The sequence below is a fragment of the Salmo salar genome, chromosome 01 (assembly GCF_965601325.2).
Source record: "Salmo salar chromosome 01, fSalSal1, whole genome shotgun sequence".
In the NCBI taxonomy this organism is placed as follows: domain Eukaryota; kingdom Metazoa; phylum Chordata; class Actinopteri; order Salmoniformes; family Salmonidae; genus Salmo; species Salmo salar.
Genome location: NC_138291.1, coordinates 33,169,475 through 33,189,199, shown reverse-complemented (window position 1 = coordinate 33,189,199; position 19,725 = coordinate 33,169,475). Strand labels below are relative to the sequence as shown.

Here is a 19,725-nt window from a genome sequence, read left to right as displayed (position 1 = left end):
CAGTCTATAATTTTAATGGTAGGTTTATTTGAACAGTGAGAGACAGAATAACAACAAAATCCAGAAAAACGGATGTAAAAAATGTTATAAAATGATTTGCATTTTAATGAGGGAAATAAGTATTTGACTCCTCTGCAAAACATGACTTAGTACTTGGTGGCAAAACCCTTGTTGGCAATCACAGAGGTCAGACGTTTCTTGTAATTGGCCACCAGGTTTGCATACATCTCAGGAGGGATTTTGTCCCACTCCTCTTTGCAGATCTTCTCCAAGTCATTAAGGTTTCGAGGCTGACGTTTGGCAACTCGAACTTTCAGCTCCCTCCACAGATTTTCTATGGGATTAAGGTCTGGAGACTGGCTAGGCCACTCCAGGACCTTAATGTGCTTCTTCTTGAGCCACTCCTTTGTTGTCTTGGCCGTCTGTTTTGGGTCATTGTCATGCTGGAATACCCATCCACGACCCATTTTCAATGCCCTGGCTGAGGGAAGGAGGTTCTCACCCAAGATTTGACGGTACATGGCCCCGTCCATCGTCCCTTTGATGCGGTGAAGTTGTCCTGTCCCCTTAGCAGAAAAACACCCCCAAAGCATAATGTTTCCACCTCCATGTTTGACGGTGGGGATGGTGTTCTTGGGGTCATAGGCAGCATTCCTCCTCCTCCAAACACGGCAAGTTGAATTGATGCCAAAGGGCTCCATTTTGGTCTCATCTGACCACAACACTTTCACCCAGTTGTCCTCTGAATCATTGATGTTCATTGGCAAACTTCAGACGGGCACATATATGTGCTTTCTTGAGCAGGGGGACCTTGCGGGCGCTGCAGGATTTCAGTCCTTCACGGCGTAGTGTGTTACCAATTGTTTTCTTGGTGACTATGGTCCCAGCTGCCTTGAGATCATTGACAAGATCCTCCCGTGTAGTTCTGGGCTGATTCCTCACCGTTCTCATGATCATTGCAACTCCACGAGGTGAGATCTTGTATGGAGCCCCAGGCCGAGGGAGCTTGACAGTTCTTTTGTGTTTCTTCCATTTGCGAATAATCGCACCAACTGTTGTCACCTTCTCACCAAGCTGCTTGGCAATGGTCTTGTAGCCCATTCCAGCCTTGTGTAGGTCTACAATCTTGTCCCTGACATCCTTGGATAGCTCTTTGGTCTTGGCCATGGTGGAGAGTTTGGAATCTGATTGATTCTGTGGACAGGTGTCTTTTATACAGGTAACAAGCTGAGATTAGGAGCACACTCTTAAAGGGAGTGCTCCTAATCTCAGCTTGTTACCTGTATAAAAGACACCTGGGAGCAAGAAATCTTTCTGATTGAGAGGCGGTCAAATACTTATTTCCCTCATTAAAATGCAAATCAATTTATAACATTTTTGAAATGCGTTTTTCTGGATTTTTTTGTTGTTCTGTCTCTCACTGTTCAAATAAACCTACCGTTAAAATTATAGACTGATCATTTCTTTGTCAGTGGGCAAACGTACAAACCTCACCCCCCTTGAAACAGCGGTTGTTATATCGGATTAGAAAAGCAAGTTAAAAAAGATAAGTACCCTATCATTTTGAATCTATAAAATGTCTGGCACAACTAGCTACATTTATTTTGACCACAACTCATATTTTGGGATTCCTTCTCTGTAAAAAAGTAATTTTCCTGATGACGCGCTAGTGGACAAGGAGTAATTTAACACAAGCACAAGTGCTTTTGTTTCTACGTTTCCTCTCCTCCCCTCGATTACCTTTTGACCTTTTTCAAAAGGAGGCGAGATGAAGAGGCAAGCAATACCAATTCATCTCCCCATAAGAACCTATCGCTCCTGGGTTGCTCGAGGCAAAATGTGTCACCTAATGGATATAAATAATTGTATAGAAATGACCCTATTGGACAGGTTCCAAATCCCAGACCCAAATTCCATGGCATTACGTATGGATTCTGCAAGTTAACAAAGCAATGTAATTAATTGGTGCCGTCACAATGTAGGGAGCACAACTTGATCTCTTTCTGTAGAGAACATATCTAACATCCACGCACACTCTAGTACCCAATGTTCTAGCACTGACTGGTCACAAATGTGTCTGTTGGGTATATAACAAGACACTGCAACTGAGATGGTGCGACAGTCATTATTTGGGTAATGAGCTGGTTCAGTGGCAGCGTGTGGCGCAGCAGTCTGATCTGTCAGCCAATAAGCGCGAGACCTGTGCTGGAAAGCCGAGTCGGGGATCACTGAAGCGAAGGCTTGCAAAGAGGGTCTGGGATTCAGCACTTAACACTGAGAAGTGCTCGTTAAAATGCCATTTTTGGACAATATGCTCATTTCTGTAGAAGAGAGAATAGCATATTGCTCCTATTGCACTGAGTGATTTCATCCATCAGTCAGCCATGTGATGTTATTAACAGGTGTTCACTTGTAAAAAAAATACTAATTAAGTCTAATATCCCACTATTATGGATCAGATTTCTTTTTACGTATCATGTTTTCAATGCCTACAAAATATAATAATAAATGCAAGGCAAAGGGGTAGCCTAGGTCTTAAGTTGGTCTAGAATGCAGGCAAACCAATGGATGGATGTCCCCCCCTTTTTGGGACACTCCTGTCAGAGAGTAGAGGTTTACTTCAAATATGCTGTGATGTTAGTAGACAAGGCCAGAGTACTCATCTTCATTTGAGTGGCATTTGAAGATTCTGCCCCTCAAACACACTCATTGAAGTCTGAAGTCTCTGTTTTGTGGACTTTGAAGTGGTATTGTCCTCTGTCTGTAGGAGCATGATGTGGGGACGCTGTAATGGAATCTGTTTTGCTGCGCTGGCTAGCTCTCCACTGTGCCCCATCTGTAATTACAACACACAGACACCCACCCACGGGGGGTAGCTGATGCCTGCTGCCCCCTCCAACATTTATGTAAACTCAGCCCTCTTGACAGCCGAGCAGTCTGGGTGTGACAGACGGCAAACCACAAAAATCATCTCTATGAATAATACCAGAGTCTTGAGTTTCAGATGTATGATACTGTACATGGAGCTGTGCCTCTGTATGGAGCCTTCTAAAATGCAACCTCCCTGCCTTGAAGTTAGAATCGAGTCCTTACAGATTAGTGCTAACTAGAGATCCACACATGTAATTCAGGCCCTGTAGCCCTGTGGCAAGGATCTCAAGAACAGGTAAATGTTCTCAGTCAAAGATGTTCTTAGTTTTAGTTATTTGAAGAAGACCCAAAGCAGGTACCTTTAACTTCCCATGTTTCTTTCCTCCTGACTGCTCACAGCATGGATGAATATTTAATCATTGGCTGGAGGCTTGCCCTTGTACACACTGAATGAAGGAACCTAACAGAGCCAAAAACATAGCGGGAGTGGACACAAACTACCATCGACTGAGATCCAAATTTGTATTTGAAATGCCCTCTGCATTCCTGGATCAGCCTCTGTCCTTTCCCCCTCCTTGCCGTGTGCCCTTCAGGCCGGGCCGCATGTGACAGACACTGTTGGTAGTGGTGACGCTCCTCTACCCAGTTTCACACCTTGGCTGTCCCCGCCGAGAGTGCCTGGGAAACCACAGGCCACCACCCTGGCGCCAGCCCGCAGCGCACAGCGGCCCAATCAATACCCTTGCATTTCCTGTCCATTTGCTGCAGGTCACGGGAATGGACCTCATTAATAATTACTGCTTGCGGAGCTTCAAGTGTGCTTCTCGTGGCAGGGCCAAGGAAAGCTTTGACATTTTTCCCCACCTAGATTTTATTTCTTTATTGCACAGTGACATAGCAAAGTTGTAATAGTAGCAAACACAATAAAATAACTCAGATGACTGGATAGGAACTGTTTTAATAGCAAACAGTTAAATGGCGTTTTGAAAAGGGCAATCTGTAGTTTCATTTCTGGTAAACATCTATAGGACTGAGTTCTGCTCACTGATTGGCTTAAATAGAACAAAGATTGTTTTTATTTTGTGTGTATTTGAGCATCAATTGATGGTGCAATTCATCCTGAGGCCACAGGGTAATGGGGGGTCAGAACTTTGTGACAGTGCTCGCGATGTTCTCCAAAGCTGAGCGTGCCTCAGAGGAAGGGAAACACTGGATGGACTCCAGAGCTTTGTTGCCGTGGTAACGACACAGGTCCATTGTCGAGGTGACACCTTCCTCCAACTTGATCGTGGACCGCAGCTGTTGCAGGAAGAGACCATAGGACGACAGCATTTTTTTAATGTAAGCAAATGTTGAAATGAGCAGCCTATTGTGACTGCGGAGGATGCAACGTGCAGTGGTCATAACAAAACTGTACATTGGTCATTAGAACCCCTCATCCCAGACACACTGAGTAATCTTAGGTGTCTTTCCCCCCTGCTGCTCTAGCTCTGTCAGGACATATTTTTTGCTCAGGGCGTTCTACCTAATGAATTCTGAGACCGAAAAGCCCCTGTGGGCCTTCGCTTAAAAAAACAGCAGGCAGGGAGCATTGCTCCACTGCGCTAATGTGTTTGCACGCTCGTCAGTTTCAAAACAGGGACACGGCACACTCCAAGGATCTTCTCCACATTCCATTACTTCCCAGAAAGGCCCTGTCCTTCTCTGTCCACAACTTTCTTATGTCGAACAACAGGTGGCAGATATTTCCAAAATATGGTCTGAATGAGACCATCTTCAGGGTTTCAGACTGCATTACATTTACGACTAAGAGGAGCAGTGCACAGGGTACACCTAGTGTTTGACACAATATACATTTCAGAGTAAAAGCCCAGGCAAGCAGAACAAATGTATTCTATTCTAAATACTAATCTATATGGAAATGGAAGTTAGAGTAACTACAATAACTGGGGTGCCGTTAAGGAGGATACATTCTCCCCATATCCCCCCTCCTGTCCTCATGAAGGAGACTCTGACAATGCCACCGTCGCTGTCTCCTCCACAAATAGTCCTAGGTACCTAATCCCCCACGATCTGGTTTCAGACGTGACCAGAGATCCCCCCCCACCACCTCTGTTTCTTCCTGCGCCCCATCTGTTCCCTCCTTTCCCTCCAACTGACTTTGGGAAGGAAATTTCAAACTTAAGATTGGTTAGAGCGGATGTCAACCGTTTCTAAGCATCTTAGTCTTGCAACCAACCTTGCCACCATACCACAATAATAAAACATCCACTGTATGTATGTACATCCACCCTGCTTACCTTTGTATAGTCAATAGTTCCAATAGTTTTTGCCTGTTCAGAGCGAGAAAAAGGGAAAGACATTACAGTGAGTATAAAACATGCTCTTTCCATGACAGACTGACCAGGTGAAAGCTATGATCCCTTAATGATGTCACTTGTTACATCCACTTCAACAGTGTAGATGAAGGGGAGGAGATGGGTTAAAGAAGGATTTTTAAGCCTTGAGACATGGATTGTGTAAGTGTACAATTCAGAGGGTGAATGGGCAAAACAAAAGATTGAAGTGCCTTTGAACAGGGTATGTTAGTAGGTGCCAGGCGCACCGGTTTGTCTCAAGAACTGCAACGCTGCTGGGTTTTTCACACTCAACAGTTTCCCGTATGTTTCAAGAATGGTCCACCACCCAAAGGACATCTAGCCAACTTGACAACTGTGGGAAGCATTGGAGACAATATGGGCCAGCATCCCTGTGGAATGCTTTTGACACCTTGTAGAGTCCATGCCCTGACGAATTGAGGCTGTTCTGAGGGCAAAAGGAGGTGCAATTCAATATTAGGAAGGTGTTCATAATGTTTTGTACACTCGGTGTAGATCTTTACCGTGTGTGTGTGTGTGTGTGTGTGTGTGTGTGTGTGTGTGTGTGTACACACACACACACACACACACACACACCAATTAAACTGTCAGGGGAAAAGTAATGGCACGGGATAAGTGGTTCAGTACCTGTTGCAGCTGATGACGCCATCTCTCCTGCCCCACGATCTGCCGGTGGAAAACCACGGGAGCAGAGTTCAAACTGAATGTTACTGGGCCTGCTGAACTGTTCTTCACAAATGGCTGCAGGTCAGAGTTCAACTAAAGAGTGGGAAATGACAGCATTAGTCAGTCATGACAGCCTAATCATGATCCTTACATGTCACCAACTACAGCGTTTCCCAAACTTGGTCCTGGGGACCCCAAGGGGTGCACGTTTTGTTATCCTAGTGTTACCCAGCTGATTAAAATAATCAAAGCTTGATGAGGAGTTGACTATTTGAATCAGCTGTACTATTATGTCCTTTTCACTCACATTTCAGCATGATTCCTTTTCAGCAAAGCCAATCTTTCAGGTTTCCTGCAGTGTGGTGTATTGGGGTTGTGCCGCATAGCATCATGGGGCTTTATGTGTTGAGACTGAGCATGTTCTAGATAAATTGATTCCCGTGTCATTATTATGAAACTCACAAGAAATAATGAAACTTTGGCAACGAGTCTGAACCTATGGGAACTATTTTGTCTGGAAGAAGTCGGTTTTAACAAGTTTAAGGCTAATGTTAGGACAGTGTATTACTAGTAGAGGCAAGTGCATAGTCGAGCTAGCTAAGAGAGAGAGCTTGCATTGTCATGGACGGCAGAAAAGGATTTGAGACGGATGTCGAAGCGAGAAAAGTGATTAAAAAGGGAGGAATGGACATGCGAGGAAGAACTGGGGAAATTTAAGGATGAAACATCAATAAGTGAAGTGGATGAAGATCACATGACTGAGGAAAATATTCAAGTGAGTGACAATCAGGAGCCAATTGAGAAATGAAAAATTGCTAGAATTGTTAAACATTGGACAGTTTAATGAAAGTGTGGAGCTCATATACAGAATGGTTTGAATATTTAGTTCTTGCAAATGACATTGATGAGGACAAAATTGTGCCTACATTTTTTTTGTTTAATGGGGCTAAAGACATTTAATTGACTATGCGGTCTGCTACAGCCACACAGGCCAGATAATAAGATATATGGGGATACTGTGGAAATACTGAAAGGACACTTTTCACCAAAACCACTAGTTATTGCTGAAAAATTTAGGTTCCACAGAAGAAATCAGGAAGAGGGAGAATCAGTGATAATGTTTGCTGCTTTGTTAATTAAACTCAGTGCTCTGATTAGTTTCTTTATGTTCTAAATGACACCATTAGAGACATAGTATGTGTGCTATGGCGTGAAGCTACACAAAAGAGACTGACTGCAAGTAATCTGACACTGGCAAAGGACATTTAAGTCTGTGTCCATGGAACTAGCTGCTAAAGAGGCTCAGTAGTTGAGTTCATCAGGAAAAGTGCAGGGAGTTGCAACTGAAAATAAGAGAAATCTTTAACGGAGAGTTGTATTTCATGCTACACATTACATTGAAGCTTAGCATTAAGCTAGACAGCAAACCAACGTTTCTGAAAGCACGACTCGTACCTTATGCTATAAGACCAAAAGTCAAGAACAAAATACTGGAGCCGGTCAGCGTGAGTGAATGGGCAACACCCATCGTACCAGTCCGTAAAAAAAGATGGTGGAATTAGGATATGTGGAGACTAACTTTACCGTTAACCCTGAATTGTCCACTAAGCAGAATCTGCTACCACACAACCTTTTCACAGGATTACCTGGGGTCAAAGGTTCAGCAAGATCGACCTCTGCCAGGCCTACTTGCAGATGCACATGGATGAAAAGTCAAAGGAGCTTCTGACCATCGTGACACACGAGGCTCTTCAAGTACTCTCATCTACCATTTGGAATCCCAAGTGCGACGGTGCTGTTCTAGAGGGCGATGGACAAGATCTTGCCAGGAGTACAATGCTACCTGGATGACACCTCATTACCGGGAAAGACGAAGAAGACCATCTCCTGAACTTGGATACGACCTTACAGAGATTGAAGGACTACGGACTAGGAGTTCGTAAGGACATATACTACATAACCAAAAGCATGTGGACACCTGCTCGTCGACCATCGCATTCCAAAATCATGGGCATTAATATGGATTTGGTCCTCAACAATAGCCTCCACTCTTCTGGGAAGGTTTTTCCACAAGATGTTGGAACATTGCTGCGGAGACTTGCTTCCATTCAGCCACACGAGCATTAGTGAGGTCGGGCACTGATGTTGGGCGATTAGGCCTGGCTCGCAGTCGGTGTTCCAAATCAACCCAAAGGTGTTTGATGGGGTTGAGGTCAGGGCTCTGTGCAGGCCAGTCATGTTCTTCCACACAGATCTTGACAAACCATTTCTGTATGGACCTCACTTTGTGCACCTGGGCACTGCTCAAACAGGAAAGGACCTTCCCCAACTGTTGCTACAAAGTTGGATTCCCACAATCGTTTAGAATGTAATTGTATGCTGTAGCGTTAAGATTTCCCTTCACTGGAACAGGGGGCCTAGCCCGAACCATGAAAAACAGCCCCAGACCATTATTTCTCCACCAAACTTTACATTTGACACTATGCATTGGGGCAGGTAGCATTTTCCTGGCATCTGCCAAACCCAGATTTGTCCGTCAGACTGCCAGATGAAGCGTGATTCATCACTACAGAGAACGCGTTTCCACTGCTCCACAATCCAATGGCAGCGAGCTTTACACCACTCCAGCCGACGCTTGGCATTGCGCATGGTGATCTTAGTCTCGTGTGAGGCGGCTCGGCCACAAGCATTTCTTGTGTTGACGTTGCTTGCATATGCAGTTTGGAACTCGGTAGTGTGTGTTGCAACTGAAGACAGACGATTCTTACACGATTTAGCACTCGGCGGTCCCGTTCTGTGAGCTTGTGTGGCCTACAGGGCAGAAATTTGACTAACTGACTTGTTGGAAAGGTGGCATTCTATGACGGCGCCATGTTGAAAGTCTGAGCTCTTCAGTAAGGCCATTCTCCTGCCAATGTTTGACTATGGAGATTGCATGGCTGTGTGCTCAATTTTATACACCTGTCAGCGACGGGTGTGGCTGAAATAGCCGGATCCGCAAATTTGAAGGGGTGTCCACCTAGTTTTGTATACACAGTGCATTCAGAAAGTATTCAGACCCCTTGACTTTTTCCACATTGTTACTTTACAGCCTCATTCTAAAATGTATTATAGTTTTTTTGTTCTCATCAAGCTACACAACAACCCATAATGACAAAGTAAAAACTGTTTTTTAGACTTTAGAAAATAAATATTACATTTACCTAAGTCTTCAGACTCTTTACTTAGTACTTTGAAGCCCCATTGGCAGTAATTAAAGCCTCGAGTATGATGCTCTGGAGAGACCTGACGCTTTTCAGGTCTTTCCAGAGATGTTCGATCGGGTTTAAATCTGGGCTATGGCTGGGCCCCTCAAGGTCAAGGACATTGAGAGACCTGACCCGAAGCCACTCTTGCGTTGTCTTGGCTGTGTGCTTAGGGTCATTGTCCTGTTGGAAGGTGAACCTTCACCCCAGTCTCAGGTCCCGAGTGCTCTGGAGCAGGTCTTCATCAAGGATCTCTCTGTACTTTGTTCAGTTCATCTTTCCCTCGATCTTGACTTTTCTCCCAGTCCCTGCCGCTGAAAGCATGATACTGCCACCATGCTTCAACGTAGGGATGGTGCCAGGTTTCTTCCAGACGTGACGCTTGGCATTCAGACCAAAGAGTTCAATCTTGGTTCTTCAGACCAGAGAATCTTGTTTCTCATGGTCAGAGTCCTTTAGGTGCCTTTTTGGCAAATTCCAACCAGGCTGTCGTGTATTTTACTGAGATGTGGCTTCTGTTTGGACACTACCATGAAGGCCTGTTTGGTGGAGTGCTACAGAGATTGTTCCCTGACCAAGGCCCTTCTCCCCCGATTGCTCAGTTTGACTGTCTGCCAGCTCTAGGAAGTCTAGGTGGTTCCAAACTTTTTCCATTTAAGAATGATGGAGGCCACTGTGTTCTTGGGGACACACAGATCTGGTACCCTTCCCCAGCTCTGTGCCTCGACACAATCCTGTCGTCTCGGAGCACTACGGACAATTCCTTCAAAATCATGGCTTTGTTTTTGCTCTGACATGCACTGTCAACTATGGAACCTTATATAGACAGGTGTACCTTTCCAAATTATGTCCAATCAATTGAAATTTACCACAGGTCGACTCCAAGTTTTCAAAACATCAAGGATGAATAATGGAAACAGGATGCGCCGGAGCACAATTTCGAGTCTCATCGCAAAGGGTCTGAATACTTACGTATATAAGGTATCGTTTTTTTGTTGAATACATTTCTAAAAACCGTTTTTTGCTTTGTCATTATGGGGTGCAGATTGAGGTGGGGGAAAAAAAGTGCATTCTAATCACCGATTTAATACCTTGGACACGTCATCAACACAATGGGCCTTCACAAGGCTCCGTCCAAGGTCAAGATTATCTTGGACCCCAGCTCCTCAGAACGTAAGCCAACTATGTTCTTTCCTGGGGTTACTTAATTACTAAGGACGATTTATTCCGAGCTTAGCAATGAAGCCGCTGCATTAGTTGTTTTGTCAAGACAAAACATGGAAATGGACAGAACAATCCGAGGAAGCATTCGTGAAAACCAAGGAAACACTTGTGAAATCTGATGCACGTCGACCAGTCATTGCCCATCCAACTAGCTTCTGATGCTAGTACCTATAGTGCGGGAGCAGTCGTGTCCCATATCATGCCTTCAGGTGAAGTCTATCGCTTTCGCGTCAAGGACATTGAACAAAGCCGAAACTAACTATGCACAGATAGAACAAGAAGCCCTAGGCATTTGTTTTTGGAGGGCGTATATTTCACCAGTAGCTGTACAGGACTAAGTTCACCCTTTTTACAGATCATCGTCCGCTGACGAGCATTTGGACTGCAGTCACTTGCTGCAAAGGACATCAAAAGCCGCAAGTTAAATCCATCTGTGTTACAGTTCTTCCAGGTTACCACTACCTGTGGTCAAGCCAGAGTCCCGCCAAGTGGTCTTTTACTCCAGACAAGTGGAAAATGCACCAGCTACACTCAGGTAATTGTGGAATGTTTTTTAACTTAGGAAATTGCACAAAGCCACCTCTGATGGACTGGATGGAGGAGAAAGCGTGTTCCTCATGTCAGAAGGTTCGCAAACATACCTCAAATTGCACCTCTTCATCCGTGGGATTGGCCAGAGGAGGCGTGGCAACGCATCTTCGCAGGTCCATTTGAAGACCATGTTTCTTGTGGTTGTGGATGCTCATAGCAAGTAGCCAAATGTTGCCATCATGAGGTCTACTACTGCAGAGAACACCATCGAGAAACTTGGGGAAGTGTAGTCGGTTCGGATCGCCACTTCAACTCGTTAGCGACAATGGACCACACCTAGTGTCCCAATAAATGGCTACGTTCCTACAGTTGAATGGCGTACAGCACATCAGGCCCACCCCGTATCATCCATCTATAAACTGGCTGGCGTTGAGGTTCATACAGATCATGAAACATGCATTTAAAGTGTTATGGTCAAGGAAAGTTGCACCAACGCTTGAACAGCTTCCTGCTATCCTAAAGGAACAAGCCTCATGCAACAAACAAGGCTTCCCTGCTTTGCTACTCATGAAAAGGGTGCTAAGCACAAGCTTCGACCTACTCAAACCTCAGAAGGAAAATGAGTGCGACGTCAACAGGAGAGTCAAGTCAAACGTTGTGAACTGAGAACAAAAGACAGAGCTTTCAATCCTGGAGAAACTGTCTTCGTTAGGAACTACCTCAACGGACCAAAGTGGGTTCCTGCTACAGTCATTGCTCAGACTGGTCCCGCAACACCGACAGAACCACCAGTCGGGAGTGGTCCGGAACTGTTATTGGTTGACACCCTGGCCTATAGGGGCTCAGTCAGCTTCTCAGGACTATTGTTCATAATGGGGACAATTTAGGTAGGAGGGGAAGAGATGTGGTGTATTGGGGTTGTGCAGCGGAGCATCATGGGGGTTGTATGTGTTGAAACCAAGCACGTTCTAGAACAGGGATGGCCAACTGGCCCCTTTTGTTGGCCCGCAGATCAGTAAAAATGTTAAATGTTTTTGGGGAATTCGGGTCTCAACTTAGAATAGCAGAATACACAAGGTGCAATTTCTAAATTTGATTGTGCATCAGCTGTTTTTCCTCTTGTTATGTCAGTCACTGACAGTCACTCAATTAGCCCATGTCAACTACATTTCTTTTGACTGGCAAGTTAGTCTAGCGGCCAGCGATCTCATTTTATAGTAATCATGGTCGAATTACCGACCATGGGGCACCCATTGTTCGTCACTCTTACTCGGAGTGTGCGAACCACCTCCATAATGAGTAATATTTACAGCGAAGGCTGCAGCAGAAGCAAACTCCTTTGTCGGCGACTTTTTCGCCCGCGCACACACGCTGGCTGGGAACGATTGGTTGCGCCGTGAGGAAACTTGTTTAAACCCGTCTGAAGGCTCTCATATATTGGTTCACTTATGCCCTAAAAAAAATTTGTTAAAATGGGAAAAATATTTTATAAATTAATTCATATAGGCAAAATATTGAGTAAAATAAATAAAAATGCAATGGCTCCATGAGGAAACTTGTTTAAACCGGTCTGAAGGTTCTCATATATTGGTTCCCTTATGCACAAAAAAAATATGGGCAGAATATTGTATAAATAAAAATGTGTTGCATTCCTTTTAGACAGAATGAATAAAACAGGGTTGGTAAATCCAAAATGATGTATGCGGTTGCAAAATCGAATGCTTCTAACCGAAAGTCACCTAACTCTCGTGGTTCTTCCATAGGCTATGGTAGGCTAGACCTACTTGTTGGATGCACGTTTAGTTAGGCCATTATCAGCTGATCCAGGAAATATGTTTCTGAATGATAGCTGTTGTGATATAGCACATAATGCCAAAACAGCGTTCAGAAGAATGTCCAGAATATGTTGTCTCGTTTGTTGTGCAGGTGAAGGCAGTTGTGATCCGTGTTGTATCCAATCCAATACCCCTACATTTGTTAACTATCTGCTCGTCTGCTTGAGTTACAGCAGGGTCCAGAAGATTTAACAGAGAAAGCATCAAGGTAATGAGTTAATGTTTTCATATGTTTCTGTGTATTTGGATTGGACACCGAGGTACAGTAGGCTACTGTGTGCAATTGTGTAGGATAGGCTATTGCATTAACACCCAACGGCATTTTCCTTTCTATTATTCAAAAACATTTAATGCAACAAATGCGTAGCCTCGTGGGCTTTTAAACAAAATTGTTTGGTGAATTTGAAAGATATAAATAATGGTAAGAGCCCAATAAGATGGACTCTGATCCCTTTAATTGTAGAGGCTATTGTTACTTTGTCTCTAAAATCACAAAGTTTCCATTTCTATTGTCATGTGACAGTCTTTTTTATTTTATTGAAACAACCAAATGTTGGCCTTTTACCAGATCTGAATATTTTCACATGAACTGGTTATCTTCATAAATTCAGTAGCCTACGCTACAAAAAAATATAATATTCTGCCCATATGAACACATTTATTTTAGGCCATAGCCTAAAGAACAGCTACATTATTGATTGAAAAGCAGCAAATAGACAATGTTACATTTTCTTTTTTATAAGACTCAAACAGACAACAGACTAAAGCTCACTTCAGTTTCCCCGCAACATTGAGTGCACAGCGGCGTCTGTATGCAGCATAGTACCCTCAGATGATATTAAACTGCAAACATGTTCTCTCCGCCCCATGGCAAAATGAGTAGAATTGCAGGAAATTAACTCACTTTAAAAAACAATATCTCCGCTGTCAAGACTGGGGCAGCTAAAAAGTTTTGCTCCTCTAGGTGGGGGAGGGAGGGCCCCCAAAAGGCTAGGGCCGGCTCTGACTGCATGTGTGTGTATGGATACACAAACCCCCGAGCCACTGCAGACCCTCATGATGAGTGGCCCCCACCACCCTTTTAAAAGTTGCCCATCCCTGTTCTAGATAATGGTTGAACTGATTCCGGTCTTCGGTCTCATAATTTCTTGTCTTTTATCCCATTTTTCTCCCCAGTTGCGATCTTATCTCATCTCTACAACTCCCCAATGGGATCGGGTGGCGAAAGTCGAGTCATGCATCCCCCGAAACATGACCCGCCAAACCACGCTTCTTAACACCCGCCCGCTTAAGCCGGAAGCCAACTGCACCAATGTTTCGGAGGAAACACTGCTCACCTGAAGACCGAGGTCAGCCTGCAGGCGCCCGGTCCACCACAAGGAGTCGCTAGAGCGCGATGAGCCAAGTAAAGCCCCCCTCCCCTAACCCAGATGTGGCTGGGTCAATTGTGCGCCGCCCTATGGGACTCCCAATCACGGCCCTTTGTGTGACAGCCTGGGATCGAACCCAGGTCTGTAGTGACGCCTCTAGCACTGCCTCAGACCACTGCGCCACTCGGGAGGCCCCTTCCATCTCCATGCAGTACTTGCCTTGTGGCCCAGTGATAGATGCTTGCCATATTTGTAGGCCAGTCCTTGGGCATCTTTGTCATGTTTGGCGAGCTCCATCGCTGCCTGACAGCTTTTCGCCAGCAAGGCACCATGGGACAAGAACCTCTGCTCCTCCCACGTAACCATGTTGATGTCATCAGTCAGGCTCTTGTCCTGAAAATAGCAGTTTACGTCAAACGTTATGTATTCAGTTCTGACTGTTCCCATTGTGTGGAAGTACATTTTTATCCTAGTAGTAGCCTTTTGCAGGAATATGATGACACTCTTATTCATGACAAAAAAAACAAGTCGCTTAATAGAATAAGATGCAATCATTTGCTGTTAGTGAGAAGAGCAAAAACATATTTATTTTATCTTTGCATTCTAAAATAATTAGATAGTCTATTTCCTATAATTTACTTCATTTCCATGAACATTGCAGAATAAATATCTCACCTTTTCTGTGATGGTTAGGCTACCATTCGTCCCATCTTTCATTTAATTGGACACACTTCACAGTAGTAAATAGATAAGCTATATCAAGTGTTTTGCTCTATTTGATACGATCCGAAGCGCAGTTTAAAATCCTTAAGAGCCTTGATGCACCTGTGCGTCAATCTAAGTAACATAATAAAAAAATATATACTTTTTTTTATTTTTTATTTAAAATAAAAAATTAAAATTTAATTGTTTTTTTTTTTTTTTTTAACATCGGTCAATTTAAGCTAAATATTTTTTTTGCATGGGCTGCATCTCAATCCATCGCATCCGTCTATGTCAGCCTTCCGCATCTACGGTGGAAGGTGGCTGAGCTACAGCAGTGTAATCAGACCATCCCGAAAATCTTAAAATATTTCCATATGTTAGCTTAGTAGACCACTTTCCTCGAAAGTTTCTTCAAGTGCAGTTACAAAAACCATCCAGCTGCAAAGAAACCACTACTAAAGAACACCAATAATAAGAAGAGACTTGCTTGGACCAAGAAACACAAGCAATGGACATTAAACTGGTGGAATTCTGTTGTTTGGTCTGATGAGTCCAAATTGAGATTTTTGGTTCGAACCGCAGTGTCTTTGTGAGACACAGAGTAGGTGAACGGATTATCTCCGCATGTGTGGTTCTTACCATGAAGCATGGAGGTGGTGGTGTGAGGGTGCTTTGCTGGTGACACTGGCAGTGATTTATTTAGAATTCAAACCACACTTAACCAGCATGGCTACCACAGCATTCTGCAGCGATACGTCATCCCATCTGGTTTGCGCTTAGTGGGAGTATCATTTGTTTTTCAACGGGACAATGACCCAAAACACACCTCCAGGCTGTGTAAGTGCTATTTGACCAAGGAGAGTGATGAAGTGCTGCCTCAGATGACCTGGCCTCCACAATCACCTGACCTCAACCCAATTGAGATGGTTTGGAATGAGTTGGACCGCAGAGTGAAGGAAAAGCAGCCAACAAGTGCTCAGTATATGTGGGAACTCCTTCAAGACTGTTGGAAAAGCATTCCAGGTGAAGCTGGTTGAGAGAATACCAAGACTGTGATCAAGTCATAGGGTGGCTACTTTGAAGAATCTCAAATATTTTGATTTGTTTAACACTTATGGTTAATACATGATTCCATATGTGTTATTTCATAGCATTGATGTCTTCTATTACTGTACAATGTAGAAAATAGTAAAAATAAAGAAAAACCCTTGAATGAGTAGGTGTCCAAACTTAGCGGAATAAATTCCTTACCTTTTCTCGCTATGATAAGTTAATATTCCCAAAGAACCCATACAACATATTACTATGCGCATCTCTCATTGTGCCTATTGTATATTATAATTTAACGTTTCCTCAAAACCTGGTGACAATGTAGGCTATTTATGCCTCCTGTACCACCTGTTGTTTTTGCAATCTCTTGATTTGTGATGATTTTGGTGCAAAATCTTATGACCTTTCCCATCACTGTCATGTTTGCATATTTTATGTATTTTCCAGACATGTTACTGTCAATATATACATACAGTACATTATACACACACGGTACCAGTCAAAAGTTTGGACACCTACTCATTCAAAGGTTTTTCTTAATTTTTACTATTTTCTAAATTGTACAATAATAGTGAAGACAAACTATAAAACAACACATTTGGAATCATTTAGTAACCAAAAAAGTGTTAAACAAATCAAATTATTTTATATTTGAGATTCTTCAAAGTAGCCACCCTATGCCTTGACAGTTTTGCACACTCTTGGCATTCTCTCAACCAGCTTTATGAGGTAGCTCTTCCAACAGTCTTGAAGGAGTTCTCACATATGCTGAGCACTTGTTGGATGCTTTTCCTTTACTCTACAGCAAACTCATCCCAAATCTATTTAATCCATTTTGAATTGAGGCTGTAACACAACAAAATATGGAATAAGTCAAGGGGTATGAACACTTTCTGAAGGCACTGCATAGTGCCTTCATAAAGAATTCAGACCCCTTGACTTTTTCCACATTTTGTTGTTACAGCCTTATTCTAAAATTGGTTAAATAGTTTTTTCCCTCAATCTACACACAATACCCCATAATGACAAAGCAAAAACTGTTTTTTAGAAATGTTTGCAAATTTATTAGGAAAAAAAACAAATATACATTTACGTAAGTATTCAGATCCTTTACTTCGTACTTTGTTGAAGCACCTTTAGCAGCAATTACAGCCTCATGTCTTCTTGGGTATGATGCTACAAGCTTGGCACACCTGTATACGGGGAGTTTCTCCCATTCTTCTCTGCAGATCCTCTCAAGCTCTGTCAAGTTAGATGGGGAGCGTCACTGCACAGCTATTTTCAGGTCTCTCCAGAGATGTTAGATCGGGTTCAAGTCCAGGCTCTGGCTGGGCCACTCAAGGACATTGAGACTTGTCCCGAAGCCACTCCTGCATTGTCTTGGCTGTGTGCTTAGAGTTGTTGTCCTGTTGGAAGGTTAACATTCGAATCTGTCTGAGGTCCTGAGCGGTCTGGAGCAGATTTTCATCAAAGATCTCTATGTACTTTAGTCAGGATCAAGGGAAAGAGCAGTCTCCCAGTCCCTGCCGCTAAAAAATATCCCCACAGCATGATGCTGCCACCACCATGCTTCACCGTAGGGATGGTGACAGGTTTCCTCTAGACGTGACGCTTGGCATCCAGAGAATCTTGTTTTTCATGGTCAGAGTCCTTTAGGTGACTTGACAAACTCCAAGTGGGCTGTCATGTCTTTTACTGACGAGTGGCTTCTGTCTGGGCACTCTACCATAAAGGCTTGATTGGTGGAGTGCTACAGAGATGGTTGTCCTTGTGTAAGGTTCTCCCATATCCACAGAGGAACTCTGGAGCTCTGTATGAGTGTCCATTGGGTTCTTGGTCACCTCCCTGACGAAGGGCCTTCTTACAATGTATTCAGACCCCTTGACTTTTTCCACATTTTGTTACAGCCGTATTCTAAAATGGATTAAATTAGTGCCTTTCCAAATCATGTCCAATCAAGTTGTAGAAATATCAAGGATGATCAATGGAAACAGGATGCACCGGAGCTCAATTTCGAGTCTCATATCAAAAGGGTCTGAATACTTATATAAATAATGTATTTCAGTTTTTATTTGCAAACTACAAACCTGTTTTCACTTTGTCATTATGGTATTGTGTGTAGATTTTTTGGGGAATATGGCTGTAACGTAACAAAATGTGGAAAAGGTCAAGGGGTCCGAATGCACTGTATACAGCAAATAAGGGCTTTGTCGCCATAAAAGGTGAATGATGGGTGTTTAAGGTGGAATTATAATGCTAGTTCACATGTGCACACTTTCACAACAGGTCTGATTAATAAAGGGAAATGTGTGTATGTATGGCCTGCGCCAAGTTTAAATCTCTATTTTTGTGAGCACACATTTAGTGTTACATTTACACATCTTTTCTTCTTAAATCTTGTGGAGTCCCAGGAAAAGCTATACTAGCCTACAAAAGCTTGTTGGACACTTATTTTCTTTAACCTACTAATAGCTTATTGGACGATAGAGGCATTATTGCTCTTGCTTGCTGAATGTAAAATAGCCTACAGCATTAAGAATGGGTGGGAAGTTGGAGAGGAGAAGCCCATATTTTCCTATATGCCAATCTTAACACTGGGCTACATCCTGACAAAATACATGAGTGGCCTGCTAATGTACCTTTCTGGCAGCCTGGTCTCACAGGCTGGACGTAACATAGTAAAGCTCAATAAGAGACAGTCAAATTAGTATGATGTTATGTTTGTTATGATTATATAAAACATACTTAAAAGGAAAGGTACACCCACTTTGAATGTTTCATTGTTTTTGTGCAACTCTCATTTCATGTGTATCTGACTTATTGGCGATATTCCTACCTTGAGAAATGTGTAATTTAATGGAGGGTCTAGCACATTTCCTATTTGTCTGCCTCTTTAGTCCAGGGTGCGTTGCCAGAGATATTATAGATAGGTATCAAATGAATGAAGGAAAGTATAAAGCCACACACAGCAGACTGTCGACCAATCACGTTCACATTGTCATGCTACGTCGTGGTTGCTACGCTAATCGTCACACAATCCCTTCTCAAAGTCAATGTATATGTCGAAGAAACGTGCCTATGTTCCTCGAAAGTCCGTAATGTCATGATTCCAAAGCTATTCGTTATTACAGGAGAGCAAGTTAATTATCTAACATCTCAGAAAGGATTTGTAATGTTGTACTTTTTGTTGACGAAATTCAAGCTAATGTTGTGTTTTTGAGCTAGCGCCCAATAGACTCCCATTCACTCCTTGAAGGAGGGCTCCTTGTCCCAGAATGCACTGTGTGGCCCAATTGATGTAGCATGGACAACATTTCCCCATCTCCTCAAAAGTATATCTGCTGTTGCGTATGTTAAGACTCCACTCTGTGAGGCACATCGATCTGCAGGTTGACCATGGTGAGATTGTAGACGCCTAAATTGACAGTGCAGTTTGTTTAGGTGAGTTTACAGCTAACTAGCTACACTGTCCCTGGTAGTGGTATGGAAATGGTCTTACCTCCAAACTGTTGGGCATCTCATGGTAGATTCCCTGCACCAAGTCACCAATGGCACTTGAGATCAACTCCACAACCTGTCAAACACAACATAAAAAAAGCTTTGGTTAACCACCATGAAAGCACTTTATGTAGTATTGAAATTGCTCTAAAGAGAGATGGTATAGGGAAGGGTTCCCCAACAGGATTGTATTTGGCCCCCCAAGTTTTCTGAGCAACAACAACTAAAAATCTACACACAGTACCAGTCAAAAGTTTGGGCACACTTACTCATTCAAGGGTTTTTCTACATTGTAGAATAATAGTGAAGACAAACTATTAAATAACACATATGTAATCATGTAGTAAACAAA

General features: G+C 43.2%; 1 protein-coding gene across 3 annotated transcripts in view; it reads right to left on the bottom strand.

Annotated features, from left to right (window-relative positions):
• Window positions 1-3,809: 3,809 nt before the first annotated feature.
• pdss2 (prenyl (decaprenyl) diphosphate synthase, subunit 2) overlaps window positions 3,810-19,725 on the bottom strand; it is a 52,105-nt gene continuing 36,189 nt past the window's right edge. For 2 of the 3 annotated variants that reach the window (XM_014192265.2, XM_014192248.3), the window contains exons 4-8: window positions 19,375-19,449; window positions 14,340-14,513; window positions 5,877-6,008; window positions 5,172-5,204; window positions 3,810-4,170 (exon numbers count right to left, since the gene is read on the bottom strand). In XM_014192265.2, the coding sequence (XP_014047740.1) occupies window positions 4,015-4,170; window positions 5,172-5,204; window positions 5,877-6,008; window positions 14,340-14,513; window positions 19,375-19,449 (570 nt within the window). In that variant the 3' untranslated portion in view covers window positions 3,810-4,014. The remainder of the gene's footprint in view (window positions 4,171-5,171; window positions 5,205-5,876; window positions 6,009-14,339; window positions 14,514-19,374; window positions 19,450-19,725) is intronic. The other variant, XM_014192256.3, reaches the window with a different exon arrangement.